At 65.0% G+C, this 23,829-nt stretch overlaps 2 protein-coding genes across 9 annotated transcripts in view; one reads left to right on the top strand and one right to left on the bottom strand.

Moving 5' to 3' along the window:
- Nucleotides 1-6: 6 nt before the first annotated feature.
- On the top strand, nucleotides 7-5,770 carry TNFRSF25 (TNF receptor superfamily member 25). Of its 2 annotated transcripts, XM_046001141.1 has the most exons (10): nucleotides 7-665; nucleotides 1,209-1,326; nucleotides 1,504-1,638; nucleotides 2,000-2,167; nucleotides 2,254-2,332; nucleotides 3,246-3,301; nucleotides 3,397-3,504; nucleotides 3,698-3,732; nucleotides 4,217-4,397; nucleotides 4,610-5,770. In XM_046001141.1, the coding sequence occupies exons 1-10, from the start codon at nucleotides 624-626 to the stop codon at nucleotides 4,939-4,941; spliced, it is 1,254 nt and encodes a 417-aa protein (XP_045857097.1). In that variant the 5' UTR covers nucleotides 7-623; the 3' UTR covers nucleotides 4,942-5,770. The 2 variants fall into 2 exon arrangements, with proteins under 2 accessions (XP_045857097.1, XP_045857100.1); XM_046001144.1 differs by lacking the exon at nucleotides 2,254-2,332 and having other exon boundaries at nucleotides 2,008-2,167.
- A 153-nt stretch (nucleotides 5,771-5,923) lies between these two features.
- Nucleotides 5,924-23,829, bottom strand: part of ESPN (espin) — a 30,291-nt gene continuing 12,385 nt past the window's right edge. The window contains exons 3-14 of one of the 7 annotated variants that reach the window (XM_046001086.1): nucleotides 23,321-23,507; nucleotides 23,004-23,186; nucleotides 22,727-22,858; nucleotides 19,645-19,846; nucleotides 18,358-18,629; nucleotides 15,592-15,753; nucleotides 15,288-15,501; nucleotides 12,636-12,781; nucleotides 12,289-12,552; nucleotides 7,798-7,877; nucleotides 7,688-7,699; nucleotides 5,924-6,315 (exon numbers count right to left, since the gene is read on the bottom strand). In XM_046001086.1, coding sequence (XP_045857042.1) covers nucleotides 6,168-6,315; nucleotides 7,688-7,699; nucleotides 7,798-7,877; nucleotides 12,289-12,552; nucleotides 12,636-12,781; nucleotides 15,288-15,501; nucleotides 15,592-15,753; nucleotides 18,358-18,629; nucleotides 19,645-19,846; nucleotides 22,727-22,858; nucleotides 23,004-23,186; nucleotides 23,321-23,507 — 2,002 coding nt within the window. In that variant the 3' untranslated portion in view covers nucleotides 5,924-6,167. Of the gene's footprint in view, nucleotides 6,316-7,687; nucleotides 7,700-7,797; nucleotides 7,878-7,901; nucleotides 10,597-12,288; nucleotides 12,553-12,635; nucleotides 12,782-15,287; nucleotides 15,754-16,262; nucleotides 16,542-16,671; nucleotides 16,729-18,357; nucleotides 18,630-19,644; nucleotides 19,847-22,726; nucleotides 22,859-23,003; nucleotides 23,187-23,320; nucleotides 23,508-23,829 lie in introns of those variants that run through there. The other 6 variants (XM_046001078.1, XM_046001051.1, XM_046001041.1 and 3 more) reach the window with 6 other exon arrangements.

Consider the following 23,829-nt stretch of genomic DNA (forward strand, 5'->3'; position numbering starts at 1 on the left):
CCGTGGACAAGCATTAGTGAATTAACACAGCAGCACCCCAAAATCAGCCCCACCCCCGCCTCAGCCACGAGGTCCACCCTAGAGCCCCCATGGGGTGCTCCCTTCCAGGAGGTGCCCTGGAGGGCCCCACCCTGGAGGTCCCCATAAGCTTATGGCAGGGTGGGCGATGTGTCCCGGGCTTCACGAAGAATGCCCCCTCGGATCCCCCCTCCAGGGGTGGGGTCCCTGTACCCACAGCCCGGCAGGATCTGGGGAGGCCAGGTCTCCGTTCTGCGTCGCTCTGGCCCAGCCCCTCGTGGCTGAGGGAGGGGTAAGGCCGAAGGAGGGAAGTCACTGCACCTGGAAGCCGTAGTGTCGGGGTGGAGGCTAGAGCCCCGGCTCGGGGACCACGATGCAGCCCTGACCTGTGTACACCTTGCTGCCCCCCGGGCCGCCTCAGGTGAGCGCAGGTGCCCAGGGGCAGGCTGCGTGGGCTGGGGGCCCCGCCCTGACCCCCACCCCCGAGGCGGGCGGCTTGGGGCAGAGCAGGCAGGCAGAGCAGGCAGCGGGCAGAGCGGGGAAGCCCCCGGGCTGGCGCACGCCTGTTGCCTGCTGTCGGAGGGCCCAGCAAGGTGCCACGAGCCATGGAGCTGCGGCTGGGGGGCTACATGGCAGCGGTGGCTGCGGTGAGTGGGGGAGCATGGCAGAGGGGGGTGGACAGCCTGGAGCCTGACCTCAGGCCCGGTCCCCGCGCTGTGAGTGAAGGGGCCCAACTTCCTTGGGAAGTGTGGCAGCCCCTCCCCCCACCTTTCGACTGACTTAGAGACTGGGCTAGTTAGAGGCGCCACCGGGCGGGGCCTTCCGCTGAGAGGAAACCCGCGCCCAGGGGCCAGGGGGGTCTAGGCGCCCCGGGTGGGGAAAGATCTGGGTCCCCCACTTTACAGAGAGCATCGGGGGATGGGGCTGCGCGCCTATGCCGGCGCCCTGGTGGAGGCAGTACGTGCCAGAGGAGCTGGCTGGGGACGTCTGCTGTGCTTCCCCCGAGTCTGGTCCTCGCAGGGTGGGGGGAGCTCGCTTACCCCACAGCCAGGGGCACCTCTTCTACTCAAGAGCCCGAGGAGTGGGCTGCTCTGAGCGCAAGCGGGGTGCCCCCCCGAAGTAGACCAGACGGAGCAGGGAGGGGCCTGGTGTGGCGAGCCCTGCTGGAGCCAGGAGCGCCCATCCTCCAGGTCCTACTTGTGCCGCCGGGTGCCCGGAGCCAGCACAGCAGTCCCAGCCCTCCGTGTGACTGTGCCTACAATGCCCAGAAGAGGAGCGGTCTGTTCTGTTGCAAGGGCTGTCCAGCAGGTGAGCCGTTGAGGGGGTGGGAGGGCGGTGGGGGAAAGTGAGGGCAAACAAAGGGAGATGGGGGTCAGGCGGGGTCAAGGAGACAGGGGAGGTGGGGGAAGTGGGGAGCCAGAGGAAGGAAGAGAGGGGAACGTGGGAACCCCCCGTGAATGTCTGACCCAGGTTTGATTTCCGCAGGGCACTACCTGAAGGCCCCCTGCCCAAAGCCTTGCGGAACGGCCACCTGCCTTCCGTGCCCCCGGGGCACTTTCCTGGCCAGGGAGAACCACCGTGAGACCCGCTGTACCCGCTGCCAGGCCTGTGATGAGGAGGGTGAGGAGCCTAGTGCTCAGTGGGGGGCTCTTGAGCAGTCCATGGCCAGGTTTCTGAAGGAGGGGCTGGCTTGGGCTGAACCTCTGGGCGTGACAGCCCTGTGTCCATCCATGCCAGGCCTCCACCCTGATCCTGCCCTGAGATGCCTTTGCCCCCTCTCTCCCCGAGGCCCCTCCTCTCCCTCCATAAGCCTCAGCCTGTGACCTGTGGCGATCTCCATGCTTCTCTCCCTTTGGGGGTGGCGCTGTCTCTGGTCTGTCCCCATCTCCATTTTCCAGAGGCTCTGCCCCCAGTCCCCAGGGTGGGGGGCCTCTGGCCCTGATGGCCTCCATTTCCCCCATCTCCCGAACACTCTGGCCAGTCTCCCAGGTGGCCGTGACGAACTGCTCAACGGTGGCGGACACCCACTGTGGCTGCGGGCCAGGCTGGTTCCCAGAGTGCTTGGTCAAGCCCTGCAAGGTCGGCTCACCCTTCCGCTGTCACCCATGCTCAGACTGCAGGGCCCTGCACCGCCACACACGGGAGCCCTGTGAGTACCCCCATTTTGGGCTACCTCCCCCAGCCCCCAACTCCCTCTCTCCCTTCCTGACCCACAAGCCATCTCCTGGACTGCAGGTTCTGCCAGAGATGTGGACTGCGGGACCTGCCTGCCTGGCTTCTATGAATATGGCAACAGCTGCGTGCCCTGCCCCACGTAACTTCCTGGCTGCCCCGGGGCAGGGAAAGGGAGATTGGGAGCAGAGTGCGGATCTCAGGGAAGGGGAGGGAGCTTGGTCCTTGGATGCTCGAGGGAAATCCGCATTCCCCTTAGGACGGATAAACAGGGGGCGTGTCTTCACCCTTCGTCAGACTTTTCTGTGGTCTTTCCAGCTGCGCCTTAAAGAAGTATAGGCTTTGTCAGTTTATAGAGAGAGCCACGTTGATGCGCTTTCAAAACTTGGGCTGAGATTCAAGATCTGCCGCTTGTCCTCTGGGAGATCTTGGGCAAGTTACTTCGCCTCTCTGATCCCTGGCTTCCCCCGGTGAAGTTTCTCCCCGGGGCTGAGAGTCAGGGGTAAAGCACTTTGTCCGCGCATCTCCTCAGCCGCGGTGTATTAAGCACCTGCCATCTTCCAGAGATGCTCTAGGTGCTGGGGACATGACAGGGAACAAAGTAGGCAAATCCGGTCCTCACGGGCCTGACATTCTCCTGACCCTCAATCTAGTCTACAAGAAGCTTCTTTTTTTTTTTTTTTAAAGATTTTATTTATTTATTTGACAGACAGAGAGATCACAAGTAGGCAGAGAGGCAGGCAGAGAGAGAGGAGGAAGCAGGCTCCCCGCAGAGCAGAGAGCCCGATGCGGGACTCGATCCCAGAACCCTGAGATCATGACCTGAGCCGAAGGCAGCGGCTTAATCCACTGAGCCACCCAGGCACCCCTACAAGAAGCTTCTTAATCAGTGGCTGTCACTGCTGTTCCTGGGGACACTACTTTGGGAACATTCCTGGTACTGTGGCTCCCAGGGAAGAGGCCTAGGGAGGAAAGGGCCTCTGGGATGGAGAAGACGGGCAGCCCCTCTTGGGTGTGTTCTCCCTCACCTCCCATCCCCTCCCCTCTCCTTGCAGGAGCACCCTCGGGAGCTGTCCTGAGCCCTGCCTGACTGTTTGTGGCTGGAGGCAGAGTACGTGGGTGCTGGGAATTGGAGCAGATCTGCTGGGACGGGCCCGGGGAGACTAGGGGAGGCCGCGACCCACCGCTCACCAGCTCTTCTCTCAGTGTTCTGGGTCCAGGTGCTCCTGGCTGGCCTGGTGGTCCCGCTCCTGCTTGGTGCTGTGCTGACCTACACCTACCACCGCTGCCAGCCCTGCAAGCCCCGCGCTGCTAGTAAGTACAGGGGCGCAGGCGTGCACACGTTTCTAGGGGCATGTGGCCAGCATGGGTAGCCCCGAGCCCACTCAGCCCTGATGCAGACAGACGGGGCAGGGGTGGTCCAGGGGAACACAAGAGGACGTGGACCAGCACCCGGGTCTAGGAGTCTCGCCTGGTTGCTGATGAGATGCTCTTTGTCCCTCGGCAGGTGAAGCTGGGACGGAGGCCCTGACTCCCCTACAGGTAAGCACAGAAGTAGTATTTTGGGAAGAGGGTGAGCCGGCAGCCAGGCTGCAGCATTCTGGAGCTGAGAGGTTGGGCCTTATGATAACCCGTGATCCCCCGGGTGTGGCACGGGGCCTGGCACAGAGTAGACCTAACGAACGCCTGTGAGTTCTCCGAGTTCTGAGCGACTGAGAGCAGCCTAGCACCTGTCCCTAAGCGGCTCTCAAAGGGCTGGGGTCCAGACAGGTTCTGTGGGATGAGTGCGCAGGCCCCGCCGCAGAACGCGGTGGGGGAACAAGAGCAGGCCAGCGAGGGCAGGGTATTCCAGGCAGAGGAAATAGTCGTTCTGGGCCACAGCGCAAGGTTATGGCCAACTGCCGGAGGCAGCCTTGGGGAATGTTTGCTGACCGAGCCAGGGACTGGCTGCTCTGGGCCGGGGACCCCAGACAAGGGGCCTTACTTAGGCAAGTTGGGTTGACCTGGGGCTTCTCTTGGCTTCCAGGCCACCCACCTCTCGCCTAGGGACCGCACCCATGCCGTCCTAGTGCCACTCGGCAGTAGTGAGAAGGTCCACACGGTCCAGCTGGTTGGCAACGGCTGGAGCCCTGGCTCCCCCCAGACCCAAGAGGCGCCCTGCCCGCAGGTGGCATGGTCCTGGGACCCGCTGCACGGCGGAGCTCCTGGTAAGGGGCCCCGCTGGCCTGAGGCCTAGACCCCATCCTCCGAGACGCCTGAAGCACCACCCGTCCCCTTCCCACCCGGAGCTGATCAGGTGGCCGTCCCCGGCCCGCCCTAACCGCGGTTCCCGCCCGTGCCCTGCCCCACCCCCGGCCCCCGTGCGCGCCTCCGGGCCCCGGTTCGCCCTCCCCACCGGCCCTCTCCGCCCCGCCCTCAGACCCGCTGCCGCCGCCGCCCACGCCCTCGCCAGCGCCCCCTGCAGGCTCGGCGGCCGCCACGCTCCAGCCCGGCCCGCAGCTCTACGACGTGATGGACGCGGTGCCCGCGCGGCGCTGGAAGGAGTTCGTGCGCACCCTGGGGCTGCGCGAGGCGGAGATCGAGGCGGTGGAGGTGGAAGTCGGCCGCTTCCGCGACCAGCAGTACGAGATGCTCAAGCGCTGGCGCCAGCAGCAGCCCGCGGGCTTGGGCGCCGTCTACGCGGCGCTGGAGCGCATGGGGCTGGACGGCTGCGCCGAGGACCTGCGCAGCCGCCTGCAGCGCGGCCCGTGACCCAGGGCGTGTCCCCCCCCCCCCCCCGAGCCCCGCCGCCCCGGAGCTCGGCGGCCCTGGCAGAAGCCCTAAGTAGGGTTACTTATGCGTGTAGACATCTTATGTCACTTATGGAGCCCGGCCCCGCCCGGCGCCGGCCGCCCTCCTCGCCGCGCGCCCGGCTCCGGCCCGCGGCCGAGACGCACGGACAGGAGCGGCCAGCGGCGGCTCGCACTGTCTGCGCCCGAGCGCGGAGGCCCCGCTATTAAATCTGTGAACACATCGACTGCGTGGCGTTTCCGCCGGGTTGGGGCGCTACGTGGCCCGGGCCTGGCTTCCTGGGGGCGTCGGAAGGGAGCCGGAAGTCTCGTCACCCCAGGGTCGGGGACCCACGTAGGAGGCCAGTGTGGCCCTCGGCTTCCAGGCCGCACCCCGCCCCCTCGGCCGTGCCCCAGTTACCCCGAAAGGCAGAGGAAGTCGCGGCGACGGCGCGAGAGAGTGAACGTCAGCCCCGGCGGCTGAGAGAGCTTTAATGGGGGTGCGGGACGGCAGGCAGCGGGGGGGACGCGAGTGCGGGGCTCCCGCGCCCCCAACTCTCCACCCGCGCCGCGGGAGGGTCCGGGAGCGCGGGGCCTGGGTGCGCAGACTTCACGGCGGGGGTGGGCGGGCAGAGGACGGGCCCCGGAGCGGAGCTGCGTCCCGACCGGCAGGTTGCTGTTACCGCTTCTGGTAAACAAGTGACTGAGAGGAAGCCCTCGCGCGGATGGGAAATGCGGCCCGGGCGGGCAGGGCGCAGATCTGGGTCAGGACTGGAGGAAAACCCCTTCCCCGAGCGCGGGGCCTGCCTCCGCCCAGGATGCGCCAGCCACGCGGGTTCCGGGGTGCGGGGGAGGGGGCTGCGGCCGGTCGCGCGCGCCCCGCGGGGAAACAAAGTCGCCACCCACGGGGCCGGGGAGATCTCTGCGCGACCTTCCACGCGCATGCAAATATATGTAAATAGGCATGCAAATAGCAGCATCTTTTTGCGTCAGCAGCTTGCTTGGGCACTTCTGGGCGGCTGCGGCGGCGGGCGCGCTCCAGCGTCGCCCCGGGCTGGGGGTGCGGAGGCCGGAGGGAGGGCAGGGAGGGGTTCCAGCGCGGGAGGGGGAAGGCAGCGCGGCTCCCAGCCCTTCCGCCCCGGGCTGGGCAGGCCGGGGCGGAGGCTGGGGCCCCTCGAGCTCACGCGGCTGCGAGCAGGAGGGCGGCATCTAGTACTTATTGATGTCCCCCTTCTTCAGGATGATCTGTCGCTGCCAGGGCGCCAGCTTGGTCTCGTCGTAGCCCAGCGTCCGCAGCTTCTCCGACTGCTCTTTCTCTCGCTGCATCCTCTCCTGCTTCTGTCGCTCCTCTTCTTTCCTAGGCGTGGTGTGGGGGCAGAAGGGCGGGCAGGGGTGAGGGTGGGTCAGGCACCGTGAGGGGCTCACGGCTGTCAAGTAGTGGCTCCCGGAGGGTGGGGGGCTGAGTTGCTGAGGGCAGAGGGGCTAGTTGTTGGTGGCCAGGGCAGTGAGTTCCAGGGGCAGAAGGGCTAGGGGACGGGGATTGCGTCAGGAGGCACAGGGCAGGGTTGGTGGGCACAGGGGGGCTTGGTTGAGGGCAGACTGGAGTCACTGGGGCACACACACGAGCTGGGGGGGTGAGTGAGAGGCTGTGGCTGAATTATTGCTGGCTGGGGTATTACTGGCAACCGCAGTGCTGTGTCAGGGGTGTGGCGGAGGTTAAGTGAGTATGAGTTCTGGGGTACTGGGGTTGGGCCGCTGGGCAGCGGAAGGACCACATTCCTGAGAGGCAGTGGTGGGTAATTAGGGACAGTTATTATAAAATGGGGGCTAGGGGCACCTGGGTGGCTCAGTCATTAAGCATCTGCCTTTGGCCCAGGTCATGATCCCAGGATCCTGGGATAAAGCCCCACATCGGGCTCCCTGCTCAGCAGGAAGCCTGCTTCTCCCTCTCCCTCTGCCCCTGCTTGTATTTGCTCTCTTACTGTATCTCTCTGTCAAATAAATAAAATCTTTAAGAAAAAATAAAATAAGGGGGCGCCTGGGTGGCTCAGTGGGTTAAAGCCTCTGTCTTCGGCTCAGGTCATGATGCCAGGGTCCTGGGATCAAGCCCCACGTCGGGCTCTCTGCTCTGCGGGGAGCCTGCTTCCCTTCCTGTCTCTCTACCTACCTTTCTGCCTACTTGTGATCTCTGTCTGTCAAATAAAATAAATAAAATCTTTTTTAAAAAGTGTAAAAGATTTCACTAATAACTTTTATACTGAGTATGTATTGAAATAATATTTTGATATAGGGGGTTAAATATAATATATATGTTAAGTTCGCCTGTATCTTTTTATTTTTTCAAGGTGGCTACTAGAGATTTTAACATTATAGAGTGGCTCGTATTATACTTCCATCAGCAGTGGGCTAGATTACCGGGGCGGAAACTATGTTTTGAGGGACAGAGATCAAGGTTACTGACAATGAGGTTGGGTTAACGGAAGGCCTGGTTAATGGGAGACAGGGCCTTGGTAATTGGGAACTAGGCCGGTAAGGCATAAGATGTGGACTTTGGGGCAGGGGCTCAGTTACTGGGGGAGAGGAGTCTGGTGGCATCACTGGGAGCAGAGAGGTTGCGCTACAGACCAGAGTGAAAAGGGGGTGTGCTCAAGATGAAGCTGGACGAAGGGGCAAAAGCACGGTGCCCAGACTGGGGAGGGGTGGCAGGCTGGGCCCAGTCCCACACTCACCGCTTCTGCTCCCTAGAAGGAAAAAGAGACAGCATTATTTGGTGCCCCCATGTCAGGGACGCGATCAAGACATCCTACCAAGCCCTGATGCTTCCGGTTCCCCAGCTCACCTCTCTTCTTCCAGCTTCTTCCGCAGGAGGTCTCGCCTCCAGGCAGGCATGCCGGCCAGCCGGGCCTCCTCCTCTTCCTCCTGAAACGCAAGCACAGAGCTTTAGGACCAGCATGGGCGAGGAGGTAGGGGGTCAGAGGGGGGTGCACTCCCAACCCGGGGGCACGTGCACCAGCCAGAGACAGTGGCTAGAGGTGTCCTCCTACAGGGCACATAGATGAAGGTGCCTGGCCACAGTCCCCTTAAAGGGAACCTCCCGGGCTCTGCCTCCTTGTAACTCAGGTCCCATATCCTAGAGGTGGCACCAAAAAGGTCAGAGTTAAGGTGTGGGAGAGGAGCCGAAAATGAGCTTTCTCCCCACTGGGGCAGGCTGACAGATGGCCCGAGGCCCCTGACCCAGACTCTCTGGGCAGACCCCGACTTGGGCCCCCACAGATCCAGCCAGCTCAGAGAGGCTCCTTCTGCCCCGTGTGTGTGCTATTCCCAAGCGAGCAGACACGACCCTACAACTGTGTGGTTGCAGTGACCTGGCAGAGCGGGGGCGGGCATCCAACACAGGCAGCTCACAGCAAAGAGTTTTATTACTTGGGTGTTTACACAGGAGAACATGTCACACGGAACACTACACACGTCGCTCCATGACCTCAAAGAAGTAGCTGCGAATTCAGTGAAAAACCAGAGAGAGGAGAGCCCCACTGCCCCAAGGGGGACCCACGGTCCCTCCGGGGGCGGCTTCTTCCACCTGCCTCCAACACAGAGCCAGGCACTCTGTAGGGCCAGAGGGGAACACAGGGTTTGCCCTGTGCCCCGCCCTGCCCATTCTGGCCACTGCCCCACATCTGGCCATGCTGGGGTTTCAAAGGCTGCGGCAGCCTGGTCCTCCTGGGCACTCTGGGTTCTCCAAGGCCACCATGCTGGCTTCTGGGTTCTTCCTGCCCGCTTTTGGCCTCCAGAGGGCATCAGACAGGCACCCAGACCCTGGTTAGAGTGCTTGAGGGGAAATTCCAAATTCTGCTCAGATGTCAAAGAGCTCTGCCTCCTTCTCTTTCCAGAAGGAGAAGCTGCGATCGATGTAGCGGCAGATGTCCTCGTTGCTGAACTCGCCCATCTCAGACACCAGCTCCAGGGGATCTTCGGCGGGGGCTTCGGAACTAGGAGGGTCCCATGTCGGGGGCGGCGCAGCCGGCGGGGGTGGGGTGGGGGGCTGCGGCGCAGGAGCTGGGGCTTCGGGCTGCCCCTCTGGCCAGTCCACCGTCTGAGCCGAAATGATCTTTTCCGCCGGCTCCCTCTCCTCCTCCCCTTCTCTTTTCTCCTCCTCTTGCTCCTTCTCGGCGGCCTCATCTTCCCGGGCTGGCTCGGCCTCCGGGCTGTCTCCAAAGAACCGGCGCCTGAGGTCCTCAAAGCCGTCGCTCCAGCTGCGCCGGCCGGCCTCCACCTCCTCCAGCACCACGCGGTGGAAGAGGCGGATGAGCCCCCACGGGTGGCTGCCCAGCCGGTCAAACATCTCGTAGCAGAGCAGGTGGCGGAACTTGCGCTCCTCACGGCTCAGGCCCATCTCGAGCAGCTGGAAGTAGCCGAGCATGAACAGGTCGAGCGTGAGGCTGTCGTAGCGCCGGGGCGCGCCGCCGTCGAGGGGCGGCAGGAAGTGTTCGGGCCAGTACAGGCCGTGCGCCAGGCCCGAGCCGGGCAGCCGGGCGGGCACCTGCCGCAGCAGGCTCCGCCAGTGGCCCAGCAGCTTGCCCACCACCTGCCGCTGCTTGAGCAGGCGCAGCAGCCGTCCGTCGGGGCCGTCGGCGGCCGCTGGCGGGGGCGCGTCGGCTGCGTCTGGGGCCGGGCGCGCGCCGGCGGCCACCACGCGGGGCAGCAGCCTGCGTAGGCGCGCCTGGGCGTGGCGCCCGGGGCCGCGGAAGGTCCACTTGCGCCAGTGCTCCAGGAAGAGGTAGACGATGCGCTCCTTGCGCATATCTATGTAGTCCTGGACGCCGCGCAGCTCGGGGGGCAGCCGAGGCCGGCGCGCGGGCGGCTCGGGCTCGGGTTCGGGCAGCGCCGCCTGGTGGCCGGGAGCGTCGGGCGGGTCCAGAGCGCTCAGGGAGTCCCCGGCGGCCGGCAAGCCGTTGGCGGCGGGGGCGCCCGGCTCCCCTGCGCCGGCCGCCACGTAGTCCTCCTCGAGGATGGGCTCTCGGCCAGAGGCGCCGGCGGGGAGCGAGGGCTTACGGCGTGAGTCGCACGCGGGCGCCGAGCCCTGGGCGCGCAGCTCGTAGACGGCGCGGAGGTGTTGCACCGAGACGCCGCACTCCAGGATCTCGCGCGCCACGGCCTCGCGGCACCAGCTCAGCGAGTGCGAGCGGCCCAGGCAGAGCGGGCCCGGCCGCCAGGGCGCGTCGGGCAGCGGGGCCAGCGGCTGGCCCGTGTCGGCGGCCAGCAGCTCGGCCAGGTGCGCGGGCCGGCCGCCCAGCGCGGCCAGCAGCGTGGCCATGCTCTTGAGCAGCGTGGAGATCTTGCTGCACCAGGCGGGCAGGCTGGCGGCGCGGCCGTGCATGCGGCGCGGGTCGACGGTGAAGCGCGGCGCCGAAAGGGCGGCCGAGATGGGCAGCAGCTGCTCCAGCTCCAGCTCCAGCTGCTCCAGGCGCGCCTCCAGCTTCTGCGCCTTGTGCAGCACCTGCAGGTTCTCGATTTGCTGCTCGATGCGGAGGATGTCGGCTTCGGTCATGAGCTCGCCGAAGGGCCCGAGGATGGCGTTGTGCGCGCTGGAGTACCTCCAGCCCTCGCGGGGGTAGCAGCACGAGCTGGCGGCCGTCAGCTAAGGCGGGGAAGACAAGAGAGGGGAGGGAGGCGCGTCTCCCTCTGGCCCGGTTCCCGCAGCGGCCGCCGGGGGCGCCATTTGCATGTCCCGGGTGGTGTAATGGCTCCGCGGGGCTGTGCTGGCGCGGGTGGGCCGAGCCCGGCCGGCCGGCAGCTGACTACACTGGGACGAGGCTTCGGCCCAGGCCGCTACTCCGGACGCCGGGCAGTGTCCTCTTTGGTCGCTGGCGGGGTCTTTGGGAGCTGCTGCAGAGACAGGGCGCGCGGACGGCGTCTCCACACTCGGCTGGGTTGCTCATTACACCACCGAAGGAACATGCAAAAGGCGTTGAAGCCGCGACGCCAGGCGGCCCTCCCCCACCCCGTCTCAGGTCCGCGTCCCAGACTGAGGACCCCTTCTTGGCGCCTCCTGCATCCCAAGCCCTCCCTGTGCCCGCTGCCCTTGTGTTTGCTGAGCCTGCGGCCAGGCTGCGGCTTCAGCTCTTAGTCCCCGCACCAGGAATAATAATACATTTATGGGGTTAGGTGCGCCAGGAGCTTCCAACGGTTTGGTTCATTCCTCACTTGAGTGAGGGCTTCTCCAGCCCTGGGGGTGGGGGGGGGGGGCTGTCCTCCCGGTTCATCCTGACTCACTACAATCCCTCCCCCACAGACAAATAGGATGAGGCCACTTCCCCCCATAACCCCTCTCCCAGGTTCCCGACTGCTGCAGGAGAAAGTCCGTTTTCTTCAAGGCCGGGCCTTGGTGATCTGATCCCCACCGGCCTCTCCAGGTCCAGCCCTCTCCTAGGACAGGCTCAGAGCCTGCTTGCTCTTTGCCCCCCTCTGTTCCCAGCCAATCGCTTGCTCATCTCCCAAGTCCACCGTGGACATCACTTCCTTCTTCCCTGACCCTGCCTCTAGCCCAAATAGGATGGTGGGATTAGGGCCGTTTCAGTCCTCAGCACGCCCCATCACGGTGCCACTGTAACAGCCCAGCGACTGGCCTCCCTGCTCACTCGGGCTCTCCCATGACCTTGTTGCTTATTCTTGGGGGCACTTACGGCTCTGTTAAGGTGCTGTGTCTGCTTGCTGGTTGACCCCCTGCCCCCCTGCTGCCCTCGCCGTGAACCCCTAGGCCACCACAGCGTGTGACACACAGCACCCAGGAAATGTGTGTTGAGCGGGTCGATGGCAAACCCTCCTACCAGCCAGTAACGACCGATCATCTGACAGAGAAGAAAGTATCTTGGGCTAGATGAGGCTCAGAACCGGTGCCTAGAAAGTGGCCGTGCAGGGAAAGGGCCCAGGCCAGGCTGCTGGCAACCAAAAGTCCCTGCGGGCTACTCCGAGTGCAGTCCCTGGACCAGGGTGGTCAGCCTCCCCCAGGAGCCTCCCAGAAGCACAGAAGCTCAGCCCCGCCCAGAGTTCCTGAGCCAGAATCAGCGGTTTTACGAGATCCCAGGCAGCCTGAAGCACATTAGAGTTTGATGAACTTTGCCATCTCACTAGAGGCTGCTGGAGGTGGGGGCAGGGGTGGAGACTGGGGACAGCCCCAGGTCGGGGAGGTCGTCCCACCCTGCTCTTCCCCCAAAAGGTAGTGGGAGCCGCCTGGGGTGGAAGGGCCCGGCCTGCCGTGGGGTGATGTGGGGGATGGGCCGAGGCCCCACGGCAGACCCTCGCGGCGTCGGGGCAGCCCGGCCCCGCCCACCTTCCGCCTCTGCTCCTCCTCCTCCTGCATCTTCTGCTGCAGTTTCCGCACCATCACCTGCCGCTTCCACTCCGGGATGGGCCGGCCCTGCTCGTCGTGCGTGGGGACGAGCGCCTCCACGTCGAGCTGCACGCCGGGCGCCGGGGTGGCGGGCGGTGCCGGCGCCACGCTGCCGTTGAGCAGAGGCTGGGGCCCCGCGGCGGGCGGGGTGGGGCTGCGGGCCCGTGAAGGCGCCGGCGACGCGGGAGGCAGCGGCGAGTCGGCCTGCAGGGAGAAGCGGCGACACTGAGGGCCTGGCGGGCAGGGACGAGGGGAGCCGGGGCGGGAGGGCCATGGGGGCCGTCTACCTGGGAGATGGGCTGCCCGCTGCCCGAGAACACCGTGGTCAGTCCCTTGCTCTGCGGCGTTGGCTTCAGACTCTTGCCCGCCTTGATCTCAGCCAGTAGCTCGGAGTTGTCACCCGTTGGGGACATCATGTTGAAAGACTTGGTGCCTACACGAAGGCAGGAGAGGAGGTTCTGGCTGGGGCTGGGGCGGGGGCTTGCATCCCCACCGCCCCCCATCTGCCCCTCTGCTGCCCCCTTCCCTCATCAGGAAGGGCCGGGCCCCCAGATGGCAGGCAGCTCTCCAGGTTCTGGGCCCCTAGGAGGCTCCCGCAGACCCCCAGAGGGGGGTTCCCTGCTCCCAGCTCAGGGGGCCCCACCATCCTCCCGGCCCTACTCACAGGGCATGGGGGCCCCGCCTGGAGGCCCCCGGGAGTACATGCTGGCTCTTGGACTGCCCCGCGGACTCCAGCGAATGTCTCCGCCCAGGACACTGACTGACCAGCTCCAAGACACTACCTGGGGGCCAAGCCACCCGACCTTTGTCCTGGGTTCCCTGGCTCAGCCCTGCTGGGGTGGAGTCTCCCTCCAGCCGTCTCTGAATCAGCGAAGCTCAGTGACCCTTGGACTGAATCGCCCGGGGCCTCCACGGCCATATAGACTCGGAACTCTGACTGTCAGAACCCAACCGGTCCCCTCCCCACCCCCATACCCACAGACAGACACACGCACGGACACGCTGGTTGCAAGCCCGTAGCACACTTATGGCAAAGCGCTGCTCAGCTCGGGGGGACCTAGTAGAGCGGAGCCCTTACTAAGGATATGGGGTGAAAACACCCAGGATGAAGAGCCAGGTGAAAAACATGCAAATACCCAGTGCACGGAGTTTGCATTTTCTGACAAGGCTAGCGGAGGTGACTGGGGTTTGGGAAGGGCTGTCTTTAGAGACCAAGGAGGGGTGAGGGCTGGGTGAGGGCAACAAAACAAGCCAACAGGGGACTCTGAGGTTCCCCCGGAGCTGGGGCTCCCTGACTGAGTAGCAGGAGGGGTAAAAGGAAAAGGTGCCAGGCGGGCACTGGCAACAGGCCCATTTATTTAGGCAAAACTGAAAGCCCCGGGCAGAATTCGTGGGTGTGCACGCGGGTGTGGTGTAGTTAGGAGAGTGGTTGTAGTGTGGAGGACCCCTGGCCTGCTGGCCCCTGGCCCTGCCCTGTCCTTCGGCCTTGATTTCCCTGAGCATGCCTTGTTCCCCACCCCACACCTCAGCCAGGAGCCACACATGCAACACAGCTACTCACTCTTCCTGAGCCTCAGGATTCTCACTTCCAAGGACCGAGAGGAGAAGAGAGAGGAGAGGAGAGAAGTGACAGCGAAGTTAGGAGAGGGAGGGGGAAGGGGCCGGGTGAGGCTAGGACAGCGGGGGGTAAGGGGGGCAGGGGGGGACAGGACAGTAGGAAAGGGGAGGGCAGGAACAGGAGCGGGAGATGCACAGAGGAGGGGGGAGAGGACAGAAGGAATTTTCCAGCTCATCTGACTTGGCTCAGGCTGCTCTGGGGCTCCACAAGGGTGGTCCACCCAGTTCCGGCTCTTACTGGTCCCTGGGGAGGCCCCCCTAGCAAGGGCCTCAATCTTGGCATTGGCTTGGGATAGGGCACCCAGCCCAGGTTCTGCTGAGAAGCGGAGTCTGGAAAAGCCCAGAGTCTATTTTGCTTCTGTTCCTAGCTTCAGCCTTGCTCCAGATGGAACAAGCTCACCCCAGAGCTGGGGGGCCATTCTGGAGGCTCTGGTGGGGGTGACATGCTACCATGGGCTCTGGGCTGCAGGGGCTGAGGCTGCACAGGTGCCCTAGGGAGCCCAGGCTCGTCCTACTCTGGACCCCGTCATACCCTTGCACTTTTAGTTAGGGAGATGAAACTTTGGTTGGTGTCACTAAACATGGTCCCTGCAGTGAGTGTCTGGGCAAACCCCCTCCCCTCAGGCTCGGGTGGGAGCATGAGCCCCCCGGGTACCACCTCCTGGGCCTTACAGGAGTCTTGGCAGGCAGGAGTCCGGCCCACATTCCAGAACAGAAGCTCAGAAATCCTGGTCACCAGCCTACACCTTACAAAGGATGCGGAGTGGTCATCAGGAGGGAAAGGGCAGGGCGTGATGGGTCACTGGCCTTGTCCCCAGAGCAGGTCCTAGCTGGCCTGGGGCCTCTGGGGATGTCTGACTGGGAAGTATCCCTGAAGCATCTGGGGAGAGCTGCGCTGTAGCTAGCTGGGAAGAACAAGACAAAGGCGAGCAGAAGAGAGATGTGGATAGATGTGGGCAGGAAGAAGCTTGGCCGGCAGCCGGGCCTCCTTGAAACTAGCTCTTCTCGGAGTTTCCCATTAACACCTGCTCCTTGGAAACACCAGCCACCAGAGCGGGAGGCCTTCGCTGCTGGATGGGACGCGGGCCCAGAGAGGGAAGGGGACTTGGCTGGGCTCACACTAAGGCCGCTCAGAGCCTTCCCTCAGGGTCCTCCTTGGGCCAGCGGCTGCGGCAGGCAGAACAAGCAGGAAGGGAGTGAGCGCTAGGGCAGTGGCAGTCGGGACCGGACGGTGGCAGCCGGATCGGAGGGGAGCGATGTCTAGGCTTCCCTCCCCTTCAGGGCTAGCGCCGCGCCCCACCCCTCAACCCGCCCCTACTCACTGCCGGTGGACGAGGAGGAGCGACGCTGCCCGCAGCCAGGGCCCGCGCCCTCGAAGGGCAGAGGCGGAGCCGGCGGCGGCGAGCTCAGGGCCTCCGGCAGGGGCGGCGGCGGCGGGGGCGGCGGCGGCGGCGGGGGCGGCGGGGGCAGCTCCCTGGACGCCCTGGGGTCCGCGGCGCAGCCGTTGTGCACGTGGTTCCCGGGGAGCAGCGCCGCCTGCGGGGGAGCGGAGGGGCTCGCGAGTGAGGAGCGGGAGGCCGGGCCGGGGCCCGGGCGGCCGGCGGGCGCGGGCTGGCAGACACGCACCTCCTCGCTGTGCGCCATGCCCGGGCCCGCGGCCGGCGGCTCCCCGGGGCAGCGGCCCAGCTGCCGGTAGTAGTCCCCCGTGCTGGGCTGCTTGCTGAAGGCGCGGGGCTTGCGGCCGGAGTCCTGCCTCCTCAGCCCGTTGTGGCCGTCGCGGGAGCCCAGCTGCGGGGAGACAGCGGTGCGGGGGCTTCAGGCTCCGGTCCCCGCGGCCCCCCACGCCCCGCGCCCCCAGCTCTTCCCATCCCGGGGCTCCCGGCCAGCGGCCGTCCAAGGGTGCGGCCGGCCGGCTCCCCAGACCCGCCTGTTCTCAGAGCGGAGATGGGGCGAGGGTCCCGGGAAGGGCAGGCTCGGTCGGCCCTACTGGGAGGGGTTCTGGGCGCGGGCCAAGGGCCACCAGGGCCCCCACGGAGGCTAGAAGGGGCGGGACCAAGGGCGGGTTGACCCAGCCCAGTCGCCAGGGGGAGCCGGAGAAGGGGCAGCTCGCGGTTTAGCCAGCGCTAAGGCCTCCGCCTCACCGGACTCCCGGCCACCCGACCGTCCCGCGCGTCCCCACGGCTCTGCCGAACGCTGTTTCGGGGACCCCGGCGAGGGAGCCCGTCTCAGATCCCTTGTCCTGTTAGGCCCCTGCTTGCCCAGGGCTCTCAGCCGCCCGGCCCCGGGGCTGCTCCTACCTGCGCCTGTGCCGGTGGCCCCCGCTGTGCACCTGGCGGCGGGGGCGGCATGGACCCGACACCTGCGCTACCTGATCCTTCCTCTCCGGTTACAGCCCAGCCCTTGCCCGCCCGCGCCTAAGAGCGCGTATGAGCGCCGCCGGCCTGACATCACCCAGGGCGCGCCAATCCCGGGCCTACCCACTCCCAGAAATAGGGGACGCCACGGGGGCTCCAGCTGCATCGCAGCAACCCGCCCCGCTTCTTACCCGCCCGCGAGCCAGATGTGGCCCCGCCCCCGGTGCCTTTCTCCCTCCGCGAGGTGCTGGGCACCCCGGTCTCCATCCTCCTCTCCCAACCGATCCCTTCCAAACCCCGTGGACAGAATGCAGGCCTGACCACGAGCAGCGGAGCCCCCCACGTTTGGTACCCCTGGGTTCCGGGTCACGCCCCCGCCCTTCCCCTCCCGCATCTGGAAACCATGGACATCCGCGTAAGCGACACCGACACCCGCGCCTAAGCCTCGGGTTTCAGGGGCGGCAAGGCGGGCTCGGATGACCGCGCGGTGGCCCGCCCCGTCGCAGCTGGCCCCCCACTAAGCCCAGCCCAGGGAAAAGGACATGAGCAGGCAGGGCCAAAGGCCGAGTCCCCGTGTGGGGGGTGTCCCCTGTTCCACGCCCCCGCCCGTGCGTCCCCGCGGTGGCCCCGGACCTCCACGCCCCACCCAAACCGGCTCTTGTTGCAGGAAACCCGACACCACAGGATTTGTTTTCTGGGCCAGTCCGCCCCCCTCGGCGCCCCCTGCAGCCCCAAGGCGCGGATGCCACGACCCCGCTCTGGATGCGGTCAGGCAACGGCCAGGCCCAGGGGGTGGAGGCAGGGGGCGAGGCGCAGCGGGCACACAAAGGGCCCTTTGTGGAGCTGCCGGTCGCCTGCGGCCCCGCACGCACACACCGGGTAGGAACACGGGACCTCGAAATCCTGTTGCTCAAGGGAGTGGAGGGGGTGCAGGCTGGGCCACCTGTCCTGTGGCTTTGGGCAGGGCTCACAAAGCCGCCAGCAGGGACAGCCGGCTGGCCCCTGAGGCCCCTGCAGTGCTCTCCTGGGCTCTCTCCACCTCATAGAGATGAAAGGGGACCCGACTGGGAGCTTAATCCAGGATGGCAGTGAGGGCAGGGTGGAGCCTCTGTGGAGGCCGTCCTTCCCCTCCCCAACCCAGTGGCCTTGTGACCTGGGTCACCTGTGGGCAAATTGGTTCCTCAGCTTGCCTCTGGAATGGCTTGCCTTGGGCTTGAACGAGAACTGCAGGTCAGGGCTCTCACGGGACCCGCAGGGACCTCTACCCCATACTCAGCACCTGGAGTCTCAGTTGTGCCCCATCTGCCAAACTAGCCAGGACCCCAGGACTCTCTACCGGGCTCCCAGCCCGGGACTCTCAGCTACCCAGACCAGCCCTCTGGCTCCAGAGCCTCAGCCAGGGCCCCAGAGGCCCTGACATGCAGGACGCCTCACATTCAGTGTGCCCGCACAGGACATGCCCCCATGGCCCCCATCCCAGGACTGGCCTTTCCACCAACCTGGGCGCTCCAAGCCCCAAACTGGGAGCCAACCGCAGTTTCACCCTCCCTCAGCCCCTGTGAGGGCGGAGTCCTGCCAGTGCTCTCTGTCCCTGCCTCCCGGGCGCTTCACAGGCATGCCACCTGCGTCTCCCCCATCTCGGGGGAGACACCCCCTTGGGAGCCATTCTCCACCCGAGCCTGGGACTATGGGCATGGGTAGGGCTGTGAGGAGGCAGTCTGCCCATATTCTCTGCCAGTTCTCTGCGCTCTGCACTCCGGCTCCCTGAGAGGCCCTACTGTCTGATGATAGGTTCCTTCACCCAGCCCCAGCTCCTGAGACGGTAGTGGCTGTCTTACTCATCTGCCTGTCCCCAGTACCCAGCCCTAATGCCCCACGGGGCTGGCCGGGAGCTTTGACTCTTGAGTCAGTCACACTGGCCCAGGGCCCGCCCCCCCGCCCCTGTGCCCAAGAGCTGGTCCTCTGGCCTGGGGGGGGGGGCGTCCTATCCGCCCAGTGGCGCGGCTAGGAGGCAGGCAGGTGGGGGAAGGTTCACTACCTCTTTCTTGAGGGCCTCCGTCTCCACGTGGCGGAGTTTGCTCTTGGTCTGCAGGTAGATGTCAGCAGCCTGTGGTCCCGCGGGGGGCTGGGGAGCTGGGTAGCCTGGTGGGGGCGGGGGCAGTTGGGTGTTCGGGGGCGGGGGCGGCGGAGGGAAGCTGGGCGGTGGTGGCAGTGGTGCGGTTCTCTCCGTCTTGCCCCGTGGCCGGCCCAGCTGCGGGCTCAGCTTGTCTATGTACTTTTGGATGTCTGCAGCTCTTGAGCTGGGAAGCCCTGGGGAGGGAGGGAAGGCCGGCTGTGGGAGTCTGCAGGGAGGCTGTCCCCCAGGACTGAGACCCTCTTCCACCCAGAAGGGACTCCCCAAGGGGCAAGGTGGGCTTAGGAATGCAGCTCGGTAGGGCTCCACTGTGGGCCTGGGCAGGGCACCGCCCGCCTGGCCCTCCCCTCCCTTCCCCTCCCCTGGCGACGCATGTGTTGGGGAAAGATCATGCGCTCAAGTTTGGAGGGGAGGCCCCAGAGGGCTTTCAATGCCAAAGCATGCCAGTGGGGCACAGCCACCAGGAGGGTGAAGGGGCAGCTCCTGGGGTCAGACCAGGCAGGGTGGGGTGGCCGCAGCCCAGATTGCCAGGCACCCCACCAGCTCTGCAGGCCGCCACCCGGTGGCTTGAGGCAGCTCTCACGGGCAGATGGCCCCCCCGGGCTCAGGGTGTGGTCCGCGTTGCGTCAGTCTGGGCAACTGTGTATGTTTGCGAGTCCACGCAGGTGTTTCCTCGTTGTACAAATGGGTTTGCATCGGTCTGTGGACGTGGGGCGTGTCTGTGTGTGTGTTTGCATGGGTGCGCGTGTCTGGAGTATGGAGACGGGGGCCGTGTGTCGGGGCCGCAGCACAGGTGTGCACGTGCATCTGTGGGGGGCTGTTATGTGTGCTTGCGTGTTCCCATCTGTATATTGTGCGTACGCACGTACAAGTGTGCACACTTGAGTGTGACCACGTGTGTGTACAGTCTGGGGAACACTGTGCGTGTGAGTGAGGATAATGAAGCATTTGTGGGGTGCACGGGGGTTCCGTCTGGGGAGAGTCCGTGCGGAGATACAGGTGTGTTTGTGATACACGCACACAAGCAAGCTGTCCCCTGCCTCTCCCCACAACCAGCAGCCCCCCTCCCGGAGACCTGGGCAGCCTCCAGCGTCTGCTGGGGGCAGAGCGGGCCTGAGGCCGGCCCTCAGCGCCCAGAGGCCAGTCCCAGTCTCTGCTCCCTCCTCCCTCCTCCCAGCCCGGCCCACTCACGGCGTGGGGGGCGCTGGTCCTTGATGCTGGAGTGGCTGGAGGAGCAGGAGTCGTAGTTGGAGAGGGTGCTAGTGGGCGAGCTGAGGTCAAGGTTCAGCGGCTGGACGGACATGGTGGTATTGGGTGAAGACATGCCGGAGTCGGGCTGCTTGGCCTCCAGCTCAGCAGACGGATCCCGGGACAGGACACGGTGCTCCACACTCTGAACGGGAAGGGAGGCGGCGAGGACAGCCTGACCTGGAGACCAGTGTGCTCCAGGCCAGGGTCCTGCAGGGGCTTGTCCTTGTGGTGCGACCTGGGCCTGGCCGCTTCCCTTTCTGGGCTTCCTCCCCTTCCTAAGAATGTCTCTTGGTTCTTCCCAGGGGAAGATTCAGGCCAAGCCCGGGGGACCCCCCCCCCATGGCAGCAAGACCACAGGTTTCTGGGAAACGCCCACCCCAGCCATTCCTTGCTCAGAGGGGTTGAGAGACTGTCAGAGGAGGGGCCCTGGGTCTGGATCCCAAGGGGAAGACTACCATGGCACCTGCCTTCTCCTTCCTCATTAGAGGAACTGGGCTCCAGCGTCACTGTGGGTGTGGGAAGGGGCTCAGGTGCCACAGCTGCCGGGGGCAGGGGGGGCATGCCGGGCCCCCACGGTTTGCAGGAAAGACTAACTCCCCATTACCTGGCCAGCAGCCCTCGTCTCTCCTTGTTCTACTGGGGTAAATCCCAACACCAGCCCAGCCCGGATCCCCTGATGGAGCCCTTGGAGAAAGCGGAGGGGCCTGGGGGCCCCCAGCTGAGTCTGGTGGGCAGCCCAAGCTCAGGCTGGAAGCCTGCTGTCCCCACCACTGTCTGTGTCCCTGCCCACAGGCTGGACCCTCCCTGCATGGGAGCGGGCTGGGGTGGGGGTCCTGCTTACGTTGCCCATGCTGGCCTCGCTGCCGGCAAGCCCGCTCGCTGGCTCCGTTGACTGCCTCCTGCCCCAGCCTGCTCCTCCCTGCCTGGGGCCCCCTCCCTGCCCGAGAAGTGTCACAGGCCCCCCGGGAATCCCCGGGAATGGGAGGCAAGCCTATAGCACCAGGTAACAGCTCGCAGTCATGCTCATCGGCCCTGTAATGAGGGGCTCTGTGGGAGTGTTTGCCTTTTCTGGGCCAACATCCTGCAGTTTGCATCCCTCCGCTGCAGTTTGCATCCCTCCGCTGCTGTTTGCATCCCTCCGCTGCTGTGGCCGGCCCTGTCTGGGTGAGGGGACCAAGGGCTCCCATCCCCCACCCAGGTCAGAGGGGCGGGGCAGGCCCTGCTGCCGGGGCCAGGAGCCAAGGGAAAGCACAGGGGCTGGGCTGGACGGGGTGGGGTGGGCAGCTGAAAAGCCTCTTTGTGACTGACAGCAGCGGGCGCTGGGGGTACCCACCCCTGACCCCATGGATAGCAGAGGTTAGGGCCACAGGCTCTGCGGCCTGGAATGTCGGCTTCAAATTTCACTTCTCCCACTTTCTAGCTACATGACCTTGGGCAAGTCACTTATCCTTGCTGGGCCTGAAGAGAGAGAGCCTGTGGGGGTGTGGGATGGGGGGGGCAGAAGGACAGGGAGAGTTTCAAGAAGCTCCACACCCAGTGCAGAGCCCCATGAGGGCCTCGATCTCATGACCCTGAGATCATGACCTGAGCCGAAATCAAGAGTCAAATGCTTAACCGACTGAGCCACTCAGGCGCCCCAGAGTTTCTTTATCTGTAAATGGGGATAACAGTACTTTTTGCCTTGTGAGGGTATAAACAAAGATTTTCAAAGCTAGTGAAGTGCCAGGGTCTGGTGGCCGGTAAATGTGAACTAGTAGTATTAATTTCCGGTCAGATCAGACCGTAGAGCACTGGGCAGGATGCCTGCCAGAGTCAGAATTCAGGCAGTCATGTTTGTCTCGACTGGAGCTGCTGTTAAGAGGGGCTGGAGGGGGGTTGCCTGGGTGGCTCAGTGGGTTAAACCCTCTGCCTTCGGCTCAGGTCATGATCCGAGTCCCGCATCAGACTCTGCTCAGCGGGGAGCCTGTTTCTCCATCTCTCTCTGCCTGCCTCTCTGCCTACTTGTGATCTTTGTCAAATAAATAAACAACATCTTAAAAAAAAAAAAAGAGGGGCTGGAGGGGCTGGGGCTTTGTGCAGCCCCCATCCCGCCCTCAGACTGCTCCCTTGGTGGGAAAGAACGACCTGTGGTGCAGAAATGCCCTTCACAGCAACCACCCGTGTTGGTATACCCTGCTGACAGGGCACTCATTATCTGCTGGACCGTTACTCTCTCTGGGTGGCCTTTTGGGGGGAAAATTCTTCCTCGGGTCCAGCTGCCGTCTCTGACCTCTGGGCCTTGCTGTGCTCTGAGGCACCTGGAACCAGGGTGCCCCCTCCCCGTGCTTGCAGAAAGGGCAGACACAGTGCTGCCGGCAAGAGGCCAGCCCACCTTCTCCCCAGCCCTTCCCATTTCCCAGCCCCTCCTCCGGCCAGGCTGCCCCCTGGAGCGGGTCCTTTGAAGGCTCCTGTGAGACGTGTGCTCTGTCCTCCCTCCTGCCCCAAAGCAGGCATTACACCAGAAAAGGCAGGGCCCGGGACTTGGAGCCAACCACACCTGAGCTCAAGTCCCAGGAAGCGAATTCACGCTGTGCAGCCATGATAAAATAATTTAAAAAGGTCACACAAGTTTCCAGTTATGAGGTAGCCATGCAGTGAGGGCACATACAACGGAGGTGTGTGACCTTGAATGAACCGGGGGCATCACCACCGCCCACCGCAGAGGCAGTGGACAGTTAAATGAGCTACTAGTGTGGGCTGTGGCAGGTGAACGAACTTGACTATTCCCATCGGCAGGTGTGTCTTGTGATTTCTCAGCGCCATCCTTCTTACCAGGACATGCTGGTCCTCCTCCCCCTGCCCCTTTCTCCTTCACCCCCTCGCTCCTCCATAGTCAGTGGGTGATGGTCTAGGGCACTTCCTCATTGTGTGACCTCGGACAGGAGCTTCACTCTCCGAAACTCAGCTTCCTCCGTGGTAAAGGGGTAAGAACACCTGCCCCTGGGGTGGGGGGGGGGAGCTAACCAGGGGCTCGGGGTCATACCAGGTTCTCCACGGTGCGCAGGTAGCGGGTGCAACGGCTGTGGCCATTGTAGTCCGAGAGCTCGGCGGCCGTATATCCGTCGCGGTCGCGGACGTCCAGCTCCGCGCCGTTCACTACCAGGATCTGGCAGCACTGCGAGGCGCCACGTACTGAGGACCCCCGCCCCCTCGCCGGGACCCCCCACCCCTCGCGCCCCGGCAGGGCTGTGCTGAGGGCTCGGCGCCAGCAGAGGGCGCTTGCCCCGCCCCGCCCGCCCCGTCCCAGTCCCCGCCCCCACCTCCAGCTCCCCGTTTTCCGCCGCGTCGTGCAGCGGGGTCCCGCCCCACAGGTCGGTGGAGATCTCGCCGCCGTGCAGCAGGAGCCAGCTGAGCACTTTGGCGTGGCCGCGGCTCGCCGCGAAGTGCATGGCCGTGGCGCCGTCCTTGTCCCGCTCCGACAGGCTCACGTCGGTGCAGCTCACCTGGGCGGGAGGGGGCGCGGGGAAGAGGGGCGGGGGCTGGGCGCCAGGCCCCGCCAGGCCCCGCCTCCCGTCCGTGCAGGCAAACCCCGCCCCTTCCCGGGCCCCGCCCCACCCTGCCCTGACCGCGAGCTCACCAGCCACACGATGACGGGGCTGTGGCCCATCTGCGCCGCGGCGTGCAGCGGGGTCATGCCGTCCTGGGCCCTCGCGTGCGGGTCCGCGCCGCACTCCTGCACCAGGTACTGCGTCACCTCCAGGTGGCCCTCCTGGCACGCCAGGTACAGGGGCGTGGCACCAGTCTTGGTTTGGGCAGTCACTCCCCTGCGGACACAGCACCCACCGTGGGCTCTCAGCGCCCACCTCCCTCCAAAGCCTTCTTATGCCCCTGGCGCTCTTTGGGGGAGCTCTGGAGGGCTGGGAGAGTGGGTTGGAGAAATCTAGTCACCGGGTCCTACTGTCCCTGACTGCCTCTGGACACCTGGTCCTATGCCAGTCTCCTCCAGGGGGTCCCCGTTGACGCGGTCACCCCCCCCCCCCCCCAGCTAGTCCCTGTCCTCAGTAAATAGCTCCCCCTTTTCACCCAGGTCTACAAGGATATGGAGATCTGGCCTGTTTACCTTTTCAGCCACACTAACCCATTGTC

This window comes from Meles meles, chromosome 1 (assembly GCF_922984935.1).
Source record: "Meles meles chromosome 1, mMelMel3.1 paternal haplotype, whole genome shotgun sequence".
Lineage (NCBI taxonomy): Eukaryota > Metazoa > Chordata > Mammalia > Carnivora > Mustelidae > Meles > Meles meles.

What these genes read in the sequence shown, in the direction of transcription:
- TNFRSF25 (XM_046001141.1), top strand. Translation starts at nt 624, where the DNA reads ATGGAGCTGCGGCTGGGGGGCTACATGGCAGCGGTGGCTGCG. An exon ending in TTGCAAGGGCTGTCCAGCAG is followed by an intron (nt 1,327 to 1,503) that starts GTGAGCCGTTGA and finishes TGATTTCCGCAG; the next exon opens with GGCACTACCTGAAGGCCCCC. An exon ending in AGGCCCTGACTCCCCTACAG is followed by an intron (nt 3,733 to 4,216) that starts GTAAGCACAGAA and finishes CTTGGCTTCCAG; the next exon opens with GCCACCCACCTCTCGCCTAG.